Source organism: Saccostrea echinata, unplaced genomic scaffold (assembly GCF_033153115.1).
Source record: "Saccostrea echinata isolate AGI-Se365-2 ecotype Australia unplaced genomic scaffold, CSIRO_AGI_Sech_v1 ptg000033l, whole genome shotgun sequence".
Taxonomy (NCBI): Eukaryota; Metazoa; Mollusca; class Bivalvia; order Ostreida; family Ostreidae; genus Saccostrea; species Saccostrea echinata.
The window spans coordinates 8,539,196-8,552,426 of NW_026889782.1; the positions used below are offsets into that span (position 1 = coordinate 8,539,196).

At 32.8% G+C, this 13,231-nt stretch overlaps 1 protein-coding gene and 1 non-coding gene across 2 annotated transcripts; one reads left to right on the forward strand and one right to left on the reverse strand.

The window, feature by feature from the left end:
* Positions 1 to 1,310: 1,310 nt before the first annotated feature.
* Positions 1,311 to 11,571, forward strand: LOC133198077 (dynactin subunit 6-like; the record flags this gene model as incomplete). Its single annotated transcript, XM_061334225.1, has 7 exons — positions 1,311 to 1,389; positions 3,778 to 3,883; positions 4,955 to 5,031; positions 6,266 to 6,313; positions 7,832 to 7,974; positions 9,599 to 9,723; positions 10,869 to 11,571. Coding segments are annotated over 6 exons (546 nt in total), but the record flags the coding sequence as incomplete, so codon positions are not given.
* An 826-nt stretch (positions 11,572 to 12,397) lies between these two features.
* On the reverse strand, positions 12,398 to 12,469 carry Trnag-ucc (transfer RNA glycine (anticodon UCC)). Its single transcript has one exon. It is a non-coding gene; the product is annotated as a tRNA-Gly (tRNA).
* Between the last annotated feature and the right edge of the window lie 762 nt (positions 12,470 to 13,231).

The window sequence follows — 13,231 nt, forward strand, 5'->3', positions numbered from 1 at the left end:
AGATTTCAAATGTTGAATTAAACTTGTAAATGAATACGTATTAGTAGGAATTTAGATGAATATTTTTGAATTATTATATATACATGTACCTGCTACGGGAATTTTTCACTGTGGCCTACATGTTTATGCTTACTATCAGAATTTTTTTTTTACCGTTTGAAATCATTCTGGCCTAAATATATTGCAAACGTGAGTATCCACCAACTTGTTGCGAAAAAAAATATAGAAGCTACTTGTAAAGCGATTGTATCTTTCGCTTTAGAATAGACTAAATATCGTTGTATAATTTAGAATATAAAAATGTATATACATGTAATGCGGTATATCATGTGACAAGTCTAAGTTTAAACATATATGATTCTAAATTTGTACTCACGATAAGTCAGGACTTGTCTTATAACTAGAATGAACATCAGGATACATGTTGACACAGTCATATTGCGTCGCAATGTCATGAACATTATTTATTTACAAGTACATGTATATGAGCAGAAAATCATGCACTGCATGATCGTTCACTCACGCATTGTAAGAAAGGAGTTCATCTGTGACGAAAGGTGAAAATTACAGAACGTTTTACTTCCCTAACCTTTGCAAATTCACAAAAGCAAAAGTTTTTTTTTTAATTTGAACGTAATTACATATATATTTTGTATAAATGATAAATTTGAAATCAGAAAAGCGAGAGTAGATCTTCTAGCTTCACATTGAAAAAAGGGTTCTTAATTAATCATCAATAAAGGGTAAAAAAGAGGAAAGATGTTGGAAGTTTATTTTAGCTCCAAGTATACCAAAACAGTTCCCATTACATTACTTAATTTAAGTAAGCTCACTTTCAAATCAGAAATTATTTTTTTTTTTTGAAAAAAGTTACAAAGTGTATTTTTTCGGGGGGGGGGGGGTCATCATACATGTACAGTGTACGTGCTTCAGTTCAATGGGAGTGGATCAAAGCTTGCATCGATATTGCTCTCTTAATATCATTATAAATAAGTAGGAAATAAATTAGGACTATTTTTTGTCTTAAAATATTTACAAGCGTTCCTTTCCTTTAAGATCGGGTTTGGTGTACGAAATATTTTAACATAATAACATGTCAAGATCAAGGTAAAAAGAAAAGTTTCTTTTTTAATCCACCGAATTAAATAACTCATCACATTTTAATGAATCACATTTAATGGTTATGTGTTCAAGATTATTTTTCTTAATTTTGGACATTTCGTTTGATTTGAAAGTTTTGTCTGAATGTACAGCTGTACAGTATCCCTAAAATAACAGTGATGATGGGCACAATGAAATGAAATGAAAATTTTGTCTGTTTCAGCATAAAGATTCAGCCTGGCGCTGTTATTTGTGAAGAGAGTGAACTGGTTGGAGACATAACTATAGGTATTTCAATATACACAATGAAACGTGCTTAAGTACCACAGGACTCGGCAGTTTTACCCATGAAGCAACGAAAGCAAAGTAAATAATAACTAGTTAGTGAGCTCACTGGTTATTGTTTACGTTGATTTATGGATAAAACTGCCAACCTCTGTGTAAAGTACACAAGATAAAGTTTAAATAAATGTTAAGTGTTCATGACATTTAATTCTCATACACTATCTGTATGTTTACCCAGTTTCCTTGCTGCATTTAAATGTTTTATCAGTATTCAGTGAAATGGGGAACCAAAATCAAAATCATAATGTTATGAAGTCTACCTCCTACATAATTTAGAACTACAGTCAAGGGACATAATTATTTGCCACTTCCGCCCAAATCCCAAATTTTGCACTTAATTTTACAACTGATTGAAATGAAGTTAAACGTTTTAATGATCATGATCTAGTATGACACATAAACGAAAGATGTTGGACCGTTTGGATGTAATGCAAAGAGAAAAAGGGTGAGATCAGGTATACAATTGTATTTCCTGCTTGGAAGATTTCAAAGAATCTGTGGAATAAAACACTTCACATAAATGCTTTTTTATTTCATAAAGGTATAAAAATGACACTGTAGTCTTTATTTTCAAATTAGTCATTACAAAACATTGATGTTTCCTTTTTTGACGGACTCATAAAATCAAATGCGGACTAGGAAAAAGTAAGGAAGCATTAGTCTGGCCGGACTAGTGCCTAAAAATGTTCGTGTCAAACCCTGGTTAGCAAATCGAACACACATTACATGAAGATCCAAGTCACTCTCTCTCTCTTTTTAGCTCACCTGAGCTGAAAGCTCAAGTGAGCTTTTCTGATCACCCGTTGTCCGTCGTCCGTCCGTCTGTCCGTCCGTCTGTAAACTTTTCACATTTTCAACTTCTTCTCAAGAACCACTGGGCCAATTTTAACCAAACTTGGTACAAAGTATTTTTGGGGGAAGGGGAGTTTAAATTGTTAAAATAAAGGGCCAAGTCCCCTTACAAGGGGAGATAATCAAGAAAAGACAAAAATAGGGTGGGGTCATAAAAAAATCTTCTTCTCAAGAACCACTGGGCCAGAAAAGCTGAAACTTATATGAAAGCATCCTGGGATAGAGTAAATTCTAAATTGTAAAAATCATGACCCCCGGGGGTAGGGCGGGGCCACAATAGGGAATCCAAGTTTTACATTGAAATATATAGGAAAAATCTTTAAAAATCTTCTTCTCAAGAACCACTGAGCCAGAAAAGCTGAAACTTATGTGGAAGCATCCTGGGGTAGTGTAGATTCTAAATTGTTCAAATCATGACCCCCGGGGGTAGGGCGGGGCCACAATAGGAAATACAAGTTTTACATTGAAATATATAGGAAAAATCTTTAAAAATCTTCTTCTCAAGAACCACTGAGCCAGAAAAGCTGAAACTTATGTGGAAGCATTCTGGGGTAATGTAGATTCTAAATTGTTCAAATCATGACCCCCGGGGGTAGGGCGGGGCCACAATAGGGAATACAAGTTTTACATTGAAATATGTAGGAAAAATCTTTAAAAATCTTCTTCTCAAGAACCACTGAGCCAGAAAAGCTGAAACTTATGTGGGAGCATCCTGGGGTAGTGTAGATTCTAAATTGTTCAAATCATGACCCCCGGGGGTAGGGCGGGGCCACAATAGGGAATACAAGTTTTACATTGAAATATATAGGAAAAATCTTTAAAAATCTTCTTCTCAAGAACCACTGAGCCAGAAAAGCTGAAACTTATGTGGAAGCATCCTGGTGTAGTGTAGATTCTAAATTGTTCAAATCATGACCCCCGGGGGTAGGGCGAGGCCACAATAGGGAATCCAAGTTTTACATTGAAATATATAGGAAAAATCTTTAAATATCTTCTTTTCAAGAACCACTGAGCCAGAATAGCTGAAACTTATGTGGAAGCATTCTCAAGTAGTGTACACTCTAAATTGTTCAAATCATGACCCCGGGGATGGGGGGGGGGGCACAATAGGGAATCCAAGTTTTACATTGAAATATATAGGAAAAATCTTTAAAAATCTTCTCAAGAACCACTGAACCAGAAAAACTGAAACTTATGTGGAAGCATCCTGGGGTAGTGTAGATTCTAAATTGTTCAAATCATGGCCCCTGGGGGTAGGGCGGGGCCACAATAGGTATTACAAGGGGGGGAAGTCTGGTAATGAACAGTATGGCCAAAGTTACTCAGGTGAGCGATGTGGCCCATGGGCCTCTTGTTCTGGTTAGACTTTCAAAAAATGATGTCCATGAAGTGAACAGATTGTTAATCAGTTGCTTTCCTTTTTCTTGAAATCAGATAGATGACATTCTTGAATTTTCTACTTTATGTTGTTATGTTTAGGAAGCAGGACAGTTATTCACCCAAAAGCGAGGATCATTGCTGAGGATGGACCCATCATTATTGGAGAGAATAACATAATTGAAGAACTTGTTCAGATAATAAATAGGTATGTAGATGACTCCAACAGGTGTCTAGGAAGTGTAAGCATCCCTTGATGACCAGTAACTCCCAACATGAGATTTATGTGTTGATCAGGTGGACGGAACATTCCGTAGTCAAATGAGGATCATCGCTGAAGATGGAATCATCATTATTGGAGAGAACAGCATAATAGAAGAAGCTTGTACATGTATATTATTATAACAGTAACATTGATCCAAAGAGCCATATCACGTCAAGTTGACAGGTGCGGATCATCAGGTCAAACGAGACGCGAAGCGTCAAGTTTGATCTGATAATCTGCCCCTGTCAAGGAGATGTGATACAGCTCTCTGGATCAAGTTACTGTTATAATGATAAATTTATTATATACCCCTTTACAACTAGCAAAATATAATAAAAGGAAACTTTTTGGATCAATTGCATAACTTTTATCAATTAAGCAAACCATTTTATTAAGGAACATTTTGATGCGCAAGAATGAAAACATCATTTATCTGTGTACTACATCATCAGTTTCAGAGAGGGTGATATGGATTCAGTATGGTGATCCGGAATATCGGATCACACCGTCACATGATTGCATAAATTCAGCAGTAAAACTGAGTGACAAACAGTTGTATATATCATAATAAAGATTATTATTAGGTAAAAAGATCTCTTCTCTCTAATCCCCCCCCCCCCACCCCCACAACCAGAAAAAAAACCCTCAGACAAAAGAACACTCAGAATCTAACAAATAAAAAAAAAAAGACTTAAAATGTTCATTAGGATCCAAAAAATTCTTTCATGCACTAGTACAAGTTGCTTACACAAATACACGTATAAATCATGATATTTCTTCAGAAAAAGAAATTTTTCTTTTATTTAAGTCTTTTCTTTTTTTGCTTGTACTTTAAGAATTTTGCATTAAATGTCACTGATAAGTATTTTTTGGCAAAAGTGAAACACTTCCATTTTTCCCTTTAAAAAATTGATAATGCCTAATATCAGTATTTTGGTTTTTGTGTGTGATCTTCAAAACATGCCATATGATGTCCAGACATTGGTACTACATGTAATTGTTTAAATTTTGCAGGAATCCAGAAGGGAAGTCAAGCACTACTCAACAGGTGATGATTATAGGAAACAACAATGTGTTCGAAGTGGATTCCTGTATCCTTAACAACAACATGCAGTTTTTAGCTCACCTGAGCCAAACGCCCAAGTGAACTTTTCTGATCAAAGAATGTCTGTTATCTATCTGTCGTGTGTTGTCTGTCATGCATCCTCTGTTTAGTGTGTCCTCTGTCCGTCTGAAAACATTTTTACATTTTTGTCTTCTCAAGAACCACTGGGCCACATTCTTCCAAAGTTACCACAAAGCATCCTTGGGTAAAGGGGATTTAAGTTTCTTCAAATGAATGGCCACTCCCGCTTCCAAGAGGTAATTATTTAGTGAAAAATTAATGGCATCTTTTGAAAATCATCTTCTCAATAACAACTGCACCAGAAAAGATGAAACTTATGTGAAAGTTTTATCACATAGTGTAGATTCACATTTGTTCAATTCATAACCTAAGACAATATTTGCTTCTGGTCTCAAAAAACTCCTATCATAATACAGTCAAACCTGGTTATCATGAACTCAATGGAACTGAGAAAAAACTTCCGAGATATCTGTTAATGTTATATCTTTAAAAACACACAAATTCCTGCCAAAGCCATATGTTTGAAGTTACATTGGTACATTATACATGTACATAACAGAACATCAAATGTTTAGAAGGAAACAATCAGATTTGTTATACCTTTAAGAATTGGTTCCTATATAAATCAATTCTTGAAAAAGTCTAACATTTCCAATGTTTGATGAGCGATCATAAAAAAAATTTATGTTTGACTGTAGAGTGAAATTTTAGACCTGTTGATGAGATATTGGACCACTTACGTCACATTGTGGGTGGGATCAGCTAAATTTCATTAGCATTGGTTGTTGTTAGACTGTGACAGAATTTACTGAGTTTTACCGCAGTGCATGTAAAGAAAATTTGTATCATGGAAATCAAGATACAAAAAACCAAGAAGCCATGAATACAAGATACATGTATGTCAAAAAGAAAATAATAAAAGGTATTACAAAACATTTATTGACTGTGTTCTCTGGCAAAATGTATTTTGTAGACCCCTCAACTTAAACTGCTTGCCTTCGAACGAATGGCCCCAGACAACATGCAGTTTGGTTCTTGGGTCCAACAAACTGCATGTTGCCCTCAAACCCAGTCAATAAAAGTATGATGATCCCTGGTTGCATTGGAGTTGCAAGTTAAGATCATATTTTACATGTAGTAATGGTATTTTTTCCAGTTATTTTATTTGGTCAGTGTTTTTGTCCTTGACCTTTAAATAGATGTGGAGGCTACCAAGATAGGAGACCACAATGTAGTGGAGGCCAAAGGTCAGGACAGATTTATTTTAATGTTTTGTGATACTCTACAGGTTCTGTCAGGCCTCTCAAAACCTGACTGAAATCATGAATGTACCAGCAAAAATATTTGTTGGAGAAAAATTTAATAACATATTTAATTATTAAATAAAATTGCTTCGACAAGGTACCTCCTAATTTTGAAAAAAGTACTGCCTGTTTCTAATCTTCTTGAAAGCCCTGCACACCTGAGTGACCTGATTAAATTATTAAGGTTGTCCCTAATCTGTGATGAGCCAATACTGTAATGAATAATTTCTCTCCTTATAATTTCATTCTCTGAAGTCATATATATACGAGGGTTGTCCCAGAAAAACGCGAACATTTTCAATATCTTTTGTTTCACTAACACTATAAAGTTAAAAATTGGCATACAACATAATCAACATTTTTTGAATAATGCATAAAAATTTCATTGAAATATCTCTATAAATAAAATTTTTCTCTCGGGTAAACGAATCTTACAAAATAGCTGTCGGCGCAACACTGACGACGTCAAAACGTAACTCGTGGCGTTTGTGAATTTATTATGGAATCGTGCGTCTGATAAAATTCGTTTGAAGCATAAATTCGACACTGTATATCACTTTCTTTTAGTTATCAAGTTATCTATCTCAGGTATTAATTTGCATTTCCAAAAGTTCGCGGAATTACTTCTATTAATAAACTTTAACAGTTTCCCAACCCAGGTCATAAGTAAACCTAACAGCCCTCTCGGTTATATGGCCGTCGGCATGTATGATGTCCAGCTTCTGACTTTTCAGTTTGTTGGTCTACCAAAGGCTTCTTCATCGAATAACCAGTCAAACCATACTTGTACCTCTTGAACTAGGTCTAAATCTGTATCCGAGATATATGTTTGTGTCGTTTCATCGTTTACATATCTTTTTCCTGTGTGGATAGGAGTCATAATCCGATCAACAGTACTGCTTGATAATTTGGTGCCCCGTATTCTCACCCGACGTCACTATTTTTGACAATATCTAAGTAAAGGTGTTTTTGCATCTCATGTCATATTTTTGTCATTTGTGGTGCTAAATTAATGAATTTTTACACATAAGTACTTCAGATCATAGAGATTTTTTGGAGGTAATTTTTTTAACATTATATTTCCGTATAGCTTGGTAATAAAGAAAACTTCTCTGACAATGCTATTTCTAAAACTCGGAAAAATTGCTGTGTGCTGAGCACCGATATCTGACACCCTTTAAAAGCTATTTTTACATGCATATGACATTAAAACTGTATAATAATTTGTCAAAATAGAAAAAATTTCATTTCCCAACAAGGTGCAAAAAATTATATATTTTGGTTGAATAGTTTTTGAAATATTCAAAAAGTTCGTGTTTTTCTGGGACAACCCTCGTATATAATGTAGTATGAACTTACAGAATCTATATGACAAAATGCATTTATATTTGTAAATGACACTTGGCAGCATTACCATGTTTGACTATTTATTTTCTTTGATAGATGTTTTCTATGTTACAGCTAAGATTGGCAGGCAGGTGGAGCTAACCTCGGGGTGTATTATAGGGGCTAAGTGTGAAGTATCAAGTTGTGAGGTTTTAGAGGAGAACTCCGTTATCTATGGGTCAGAGTGCCAGCGTAGGATAGCTGCTGATAAACCCCCAGTAAGTCACGGGGCAGATTTAGGAACAATTTCACAATCGGCTTTGACTTTCAAGTGTCACTGCCGAACAAGACAAGTACATTTTTCACAAAATTTTATTAATTGAAGATCTTCTCTGCTCCTGGGTATTCATCAGACAAACTAAATAAAAAAAATAAAACATAAAAGATTTTTATTAAAGGTGCTTAGACACAGATTTGCAGTTTATATTTTCTAAAATTTTCTGTATAATATCACAACTTATATGTTGCTATAGCATTTCACACGAAAATGAATTTAAAAACTTATTTAATCTGAAAATTATTGAAACTACGAATTTCGGGAGGCGTTTGATTAACACATCCTTGCACTTTCACAATTTTTAACTCTATCCTCAAAACTTAAGGAAAAGTAGCAATTTTGTTGTGTATTAATGAATAATATTACATCTATAATCCAGAAAATTCAGAGTAAAAATGTGCGAAAGCAAAACCCACTCACTTAAGTATTGTCAGCCCGTGCTCAGTGTTGTGTAGTTGTGTACAGAGTTTAACAAATTGAATAAACCAGTGAAACGTAAACTGTTTTTGTAAACAGGGCACGAGCTCTGTTGTTGTTAATGTTTACGTTTCACCGGGTGTGTTCAATTGTTAAACTCTGCACACACCACTGAGCACGGACTGACAATACTGGTGAGAGGATTTTCCTTTCTACATTTCAACTCTGGAATTTCTGCATTATAGTTTTAATATTTTTCATTAATAAACAACAAAATTGCTACTTTTCTAAAGTAGTAAGGATAAAGTTAAAATTTGTGAAAGTGCAAGGATGTGTCTATCAAACGCATCCAGAAATTCGAAGTTTCAATAACTTCCAGAGAAAATAAGATTTTTATCAAATTTTCGTATGAAATGATAAAGCAACATATACGTCATGAAATTATACAGAAAATTTGAGTAAATATTAACTTCAAATCTGTGTCTATATATAAGCACCTTTAAAGGGTGGGGATCTATTTATCATACTGTAAAAATGCATATTTTTTTGAAATTCTTCATTTCTGTTCCCAGGTATTTAGCAGACAAAGTAAGTGCATAGTTATGACAGGCAGGGATGCCTCTACCTAAATTATGAAAATAATGTCAGGAGTTCCGGTGTTCAGATCCAGCTCTTTGAATAAATTGCCATTCTTTGAATTATTTACAGGTTACCATAAAGGCTCTTGAGCCTCATTTTAGAATTTTAGGTTATCATATTTCTATGTGGAAACTGTAAAAAATGTTATTTTGGCCCAGATCTTCACTCTTTCTTTTTAAAATCTATATGATAGCATTTTTAAGCATGTTTTTCATGCAACAGTTTGTTCTTTATACTGTAAAAGCAGAAATATTCATTGGGGATTAAATTTCGTTAATTTCGTTGTTAACAATTATCAATGAAATTAAATCCTCACAAAACATTTTTAGATGACAAATCAACGAAATTTTCTCCCCACGGAAATTTGTGCTTCTACAGTATTTCATTTTCAATAATTAAAAAAAAATGGGCTGCTTCATATGTAGCAACAAGTGATATCCAGTTCCCATAATTTGAAAGGTTCAGCTCTGCACTCCCTGTTGATTGATTTGTATTTGATTGTTTTTCAGGCCCAGTCACTACAGATAGACTTCCTAGCTAAGATCTTACCTAATTACCATTATCTGAAAAAAGTGAAAGCTGGAACACCACATAGAAAATGAATAATTAATTCCAAATTAAAATTTCATAATAGGTAAGCATCATCAGACTACTGTTTTTTTTAATGGGTAGGAATATTTGATTTCCAAATTGTTTTCTGCATAACCTGTAATGATCAACTTATTTATTTATTTACGAATTATCATTTACCTGCATCTATGAAATATTTACATACATGTGATATCTGCCTATGATGTCAAAATCACATCATGTGATAACATAGCTATTAACTTAGTTCTTCTTCTAAAGAATATTTAGTGGTTTAAAAATATATATTGAGTGTTAAAATGATGCTATCTTTGTTAATATCATAATCTGCTAGTGCACACCATGCATTTTGTTGCTGAAGACGACAAAGCTTTTTGAAAAAGCTCTACTTGTGATATAATACATGTACTCTCAAAAGAAATTAATCAGGTTCTTGTTTAGTGTATTTTATGTACCAGTAATCAGCAAGAGTTATCTTTTCCTGCTGTACTCAACCTTATAGCCAAACACACACCTGATATTCCACTGCTATAAGCAGCTACATGAGGTTTAACTGCAATAAATTTGAATTTGGAGATATGTATAACATACAAGTAACTTGTAAAATACGTCTCCTATGCTGACTTAATAAAGCATTAACATTATATTGAGCATGTACGAAATAATGGATACACCTTTGTGCACCTTTTGCCTTTTTATTTCATGAACAGGATAAAATTTTGTGACTAAACGTCATAAAGCACTTGTACATGTACTAGGGTTATTTGAATTCACTAAATGGGTTATTTGAATTCACCAAATGTGTTATCCCTACAAGCACATCACTGTACCTCTTTTGAAACTACAGTATTTATGTGACAAAAAACTTTGAGGAACTTTATATGCATCACAAAATTCGCAAGAATTTCTTTTATACCACCAGCATTTCAAATTTTAAGGTAGTAAATTTATTATAACAGATAATCATGGCACTTAGTAAAAAAAAAAAAATTCTGAATCAGGTGACTATCAAGACTAAAAACCATCTGGCAGTCTATTAATTGGTGTTTCAGGGGAGCTTTCTGAACTACTAAATAATAAATTACTATGTTTACTAGTACAAGTTTTAGCCTGAGGCTTGTTTTTTTTTTTAAATTATTTACCGCTAAAAGAATGTTTGTGCTAACAATATTTTTTAAATTTCTTTTTCAGTGCAATACATTCATCTGACCACTTTTCCAGTATTTATTATCTTCATTGTCAGTGGTGTCCTCACATGTTATATTGAATGAACATGGATTGACTTTAAGATGAAGCCATTAGAGTTATTTGGTCATGTGTTCAGGTTTTAGAAAATTAACCCAGTTTTTCTTGTATGTAAAGTATATGTAATACACATTATCCATGAATTTCTCTAAAATTGATCTTCTTATGATATTTAGGCCATCATTAAAAAAAAAAAAAATGTTTGATGTACTTTGACTCACATTTTTCAATTTGGGTAGGTAGATTTTTTTTTTGCAGTATCTGACAAATTGATTACATTAAAAAAATGCAGACTTAGAAATTTATTGATATTTTCATTAAACACTGGACAAGACAGATTTAATATTTATTTTTATTAAAATGTTCATCGAAAAAGCATCTTAGAGAATTATAAACCTTTAAAATGAAACAATGTCTATTTCCCTGGAAACCAGAAAAAAAAAATCAAAATTTAAAGTACTGAAAAAAATGATTGAGTAGGGGCGATTTTACAGGTTGGTTGGAGTACATCAAACAAATCATTTTTATTGTTGGCCATATATTACACAACAGTACAATGAACAGTGCATGAGTAGATGTTGTATGCTGTAATTGTGTGCTTATATTTTGTAAAAGAAAAAAAATAATAAAATGAGAGAATTAAAAATAATGATCAAATTACTTGATAAGAAAAAAGTGCTCCCTTTGTGTTTGTGTGTTTAATAATTTTAAATCCTGTTTTTAGCATGAATTTGTGTGTAGATACAGGGTGTGTCATAATATCTCTCCCCATTACAGTTGCCCATAAAATCTTTATATATGTTTAATTCAATATTCAGAAAAATTTGGAAAGATGTCTACCTATGCTCTAAAAATTTGCCAACTGATCAAACTTCCCTTCAATCATTTATGAATTTGTGCTCAATCTAAGCAGGAGTCTTTGTCAGAATTAAAAATTCATTTCGTTTTACTGGCACAATACTAGTAATTTTACAGCTACTTACACTCCAGTTAGTTTCAGGGCAAAATGCACATTAATTTAATTAGAATGTTATCATTACTAAAAAATCTCTTAATTATTTATAGTTATATGGATATTTTAATCATATAAACATATTGAAATGTATTAAGTCCTTAAATTGAGATCTTGGTATCAATTAATTATAAATGATTTTTTTAAAAAAGAATATTAATTGTACATAAATGTACATTTGAAATCTTTATTTATATTCTACATGTATGTTTTGTCTCCTTCTATGCTCTGGCAACTTTTAAAATTCAAAGAGTATTGTTTTATCTGAAGCCTAATAGTGCCTCAACTTTCCTATAATGACTGAAGCATTACATATGTTTTTTTTTCATTTCAAATCAATGAAAAATTGAGGAAGTTATAAGTTTTTGTACATGGTATATATTACTGATCTCTACTGCAAAATATAAGTGGAGATTTAAATAAAAGGAAAAAATATAATAAAAAAGGAAGGAAAAAAAAAAGCTGCGTCGGCCGGGAATTGAACCCGGATCGACTGCTTGGAAGGCAACCATGCTGACCATTACACCACCGACGCGATGTTAATAAAGTAATGTAAAGCTATACAAATCAAAATGTACTAATCCTATTCAAAGAATTTGACCATCCTATTTTATTTTGTGATTATTTAATTTAAATAAATCTACTCGAAAGGGAGAAAAAATTGTATTCTTCTTACTGAATACTTTACGTAGACAAATGGGGTTGCAGTTAGAGAAATACGACTTGTCTTTCCTGAGCTATGTGGCAGAAAAAAAGGAGGGGATCAATGTGCTTAGAACTGTACCTTCAGATTTTTTTGTCAGTTGTACATTTATATAAATATACATGTATGTCATATACTTCTTATTTGTACAAATGGACACATACTTTGAAAGTATACACCTATTTTGATTAAATTAATTTATATTTAAAAAAAAAACATGTGTTAGAATATTCTGACTAAATTAATATGACTAAATTTATATATATAAAGTAAAATCAGATAAATAATAAATGCACCTGAAATACAAATATAATAGGCATGCATTTTCACAAGATTAAATTAAATGCATCGCAGTGACACGTTCCTCAGTACTATCTGAATACCCTTACCTGACAAGGCACCCACTCTCTCACAGGGACATGGCATATTTTTGAAAAATGAAAGTGGTTTTCTATGATTTTTTTTTCAACTTTATTCGAAAAAATACAGTATTAAACTACAAAAATCCATCATATTGCAGAAATGAAAATATTTTGTTTTACAAAAAATTTTGACATTAATTTTATCCGATTTTGTCATTCAAAATTTAATGTT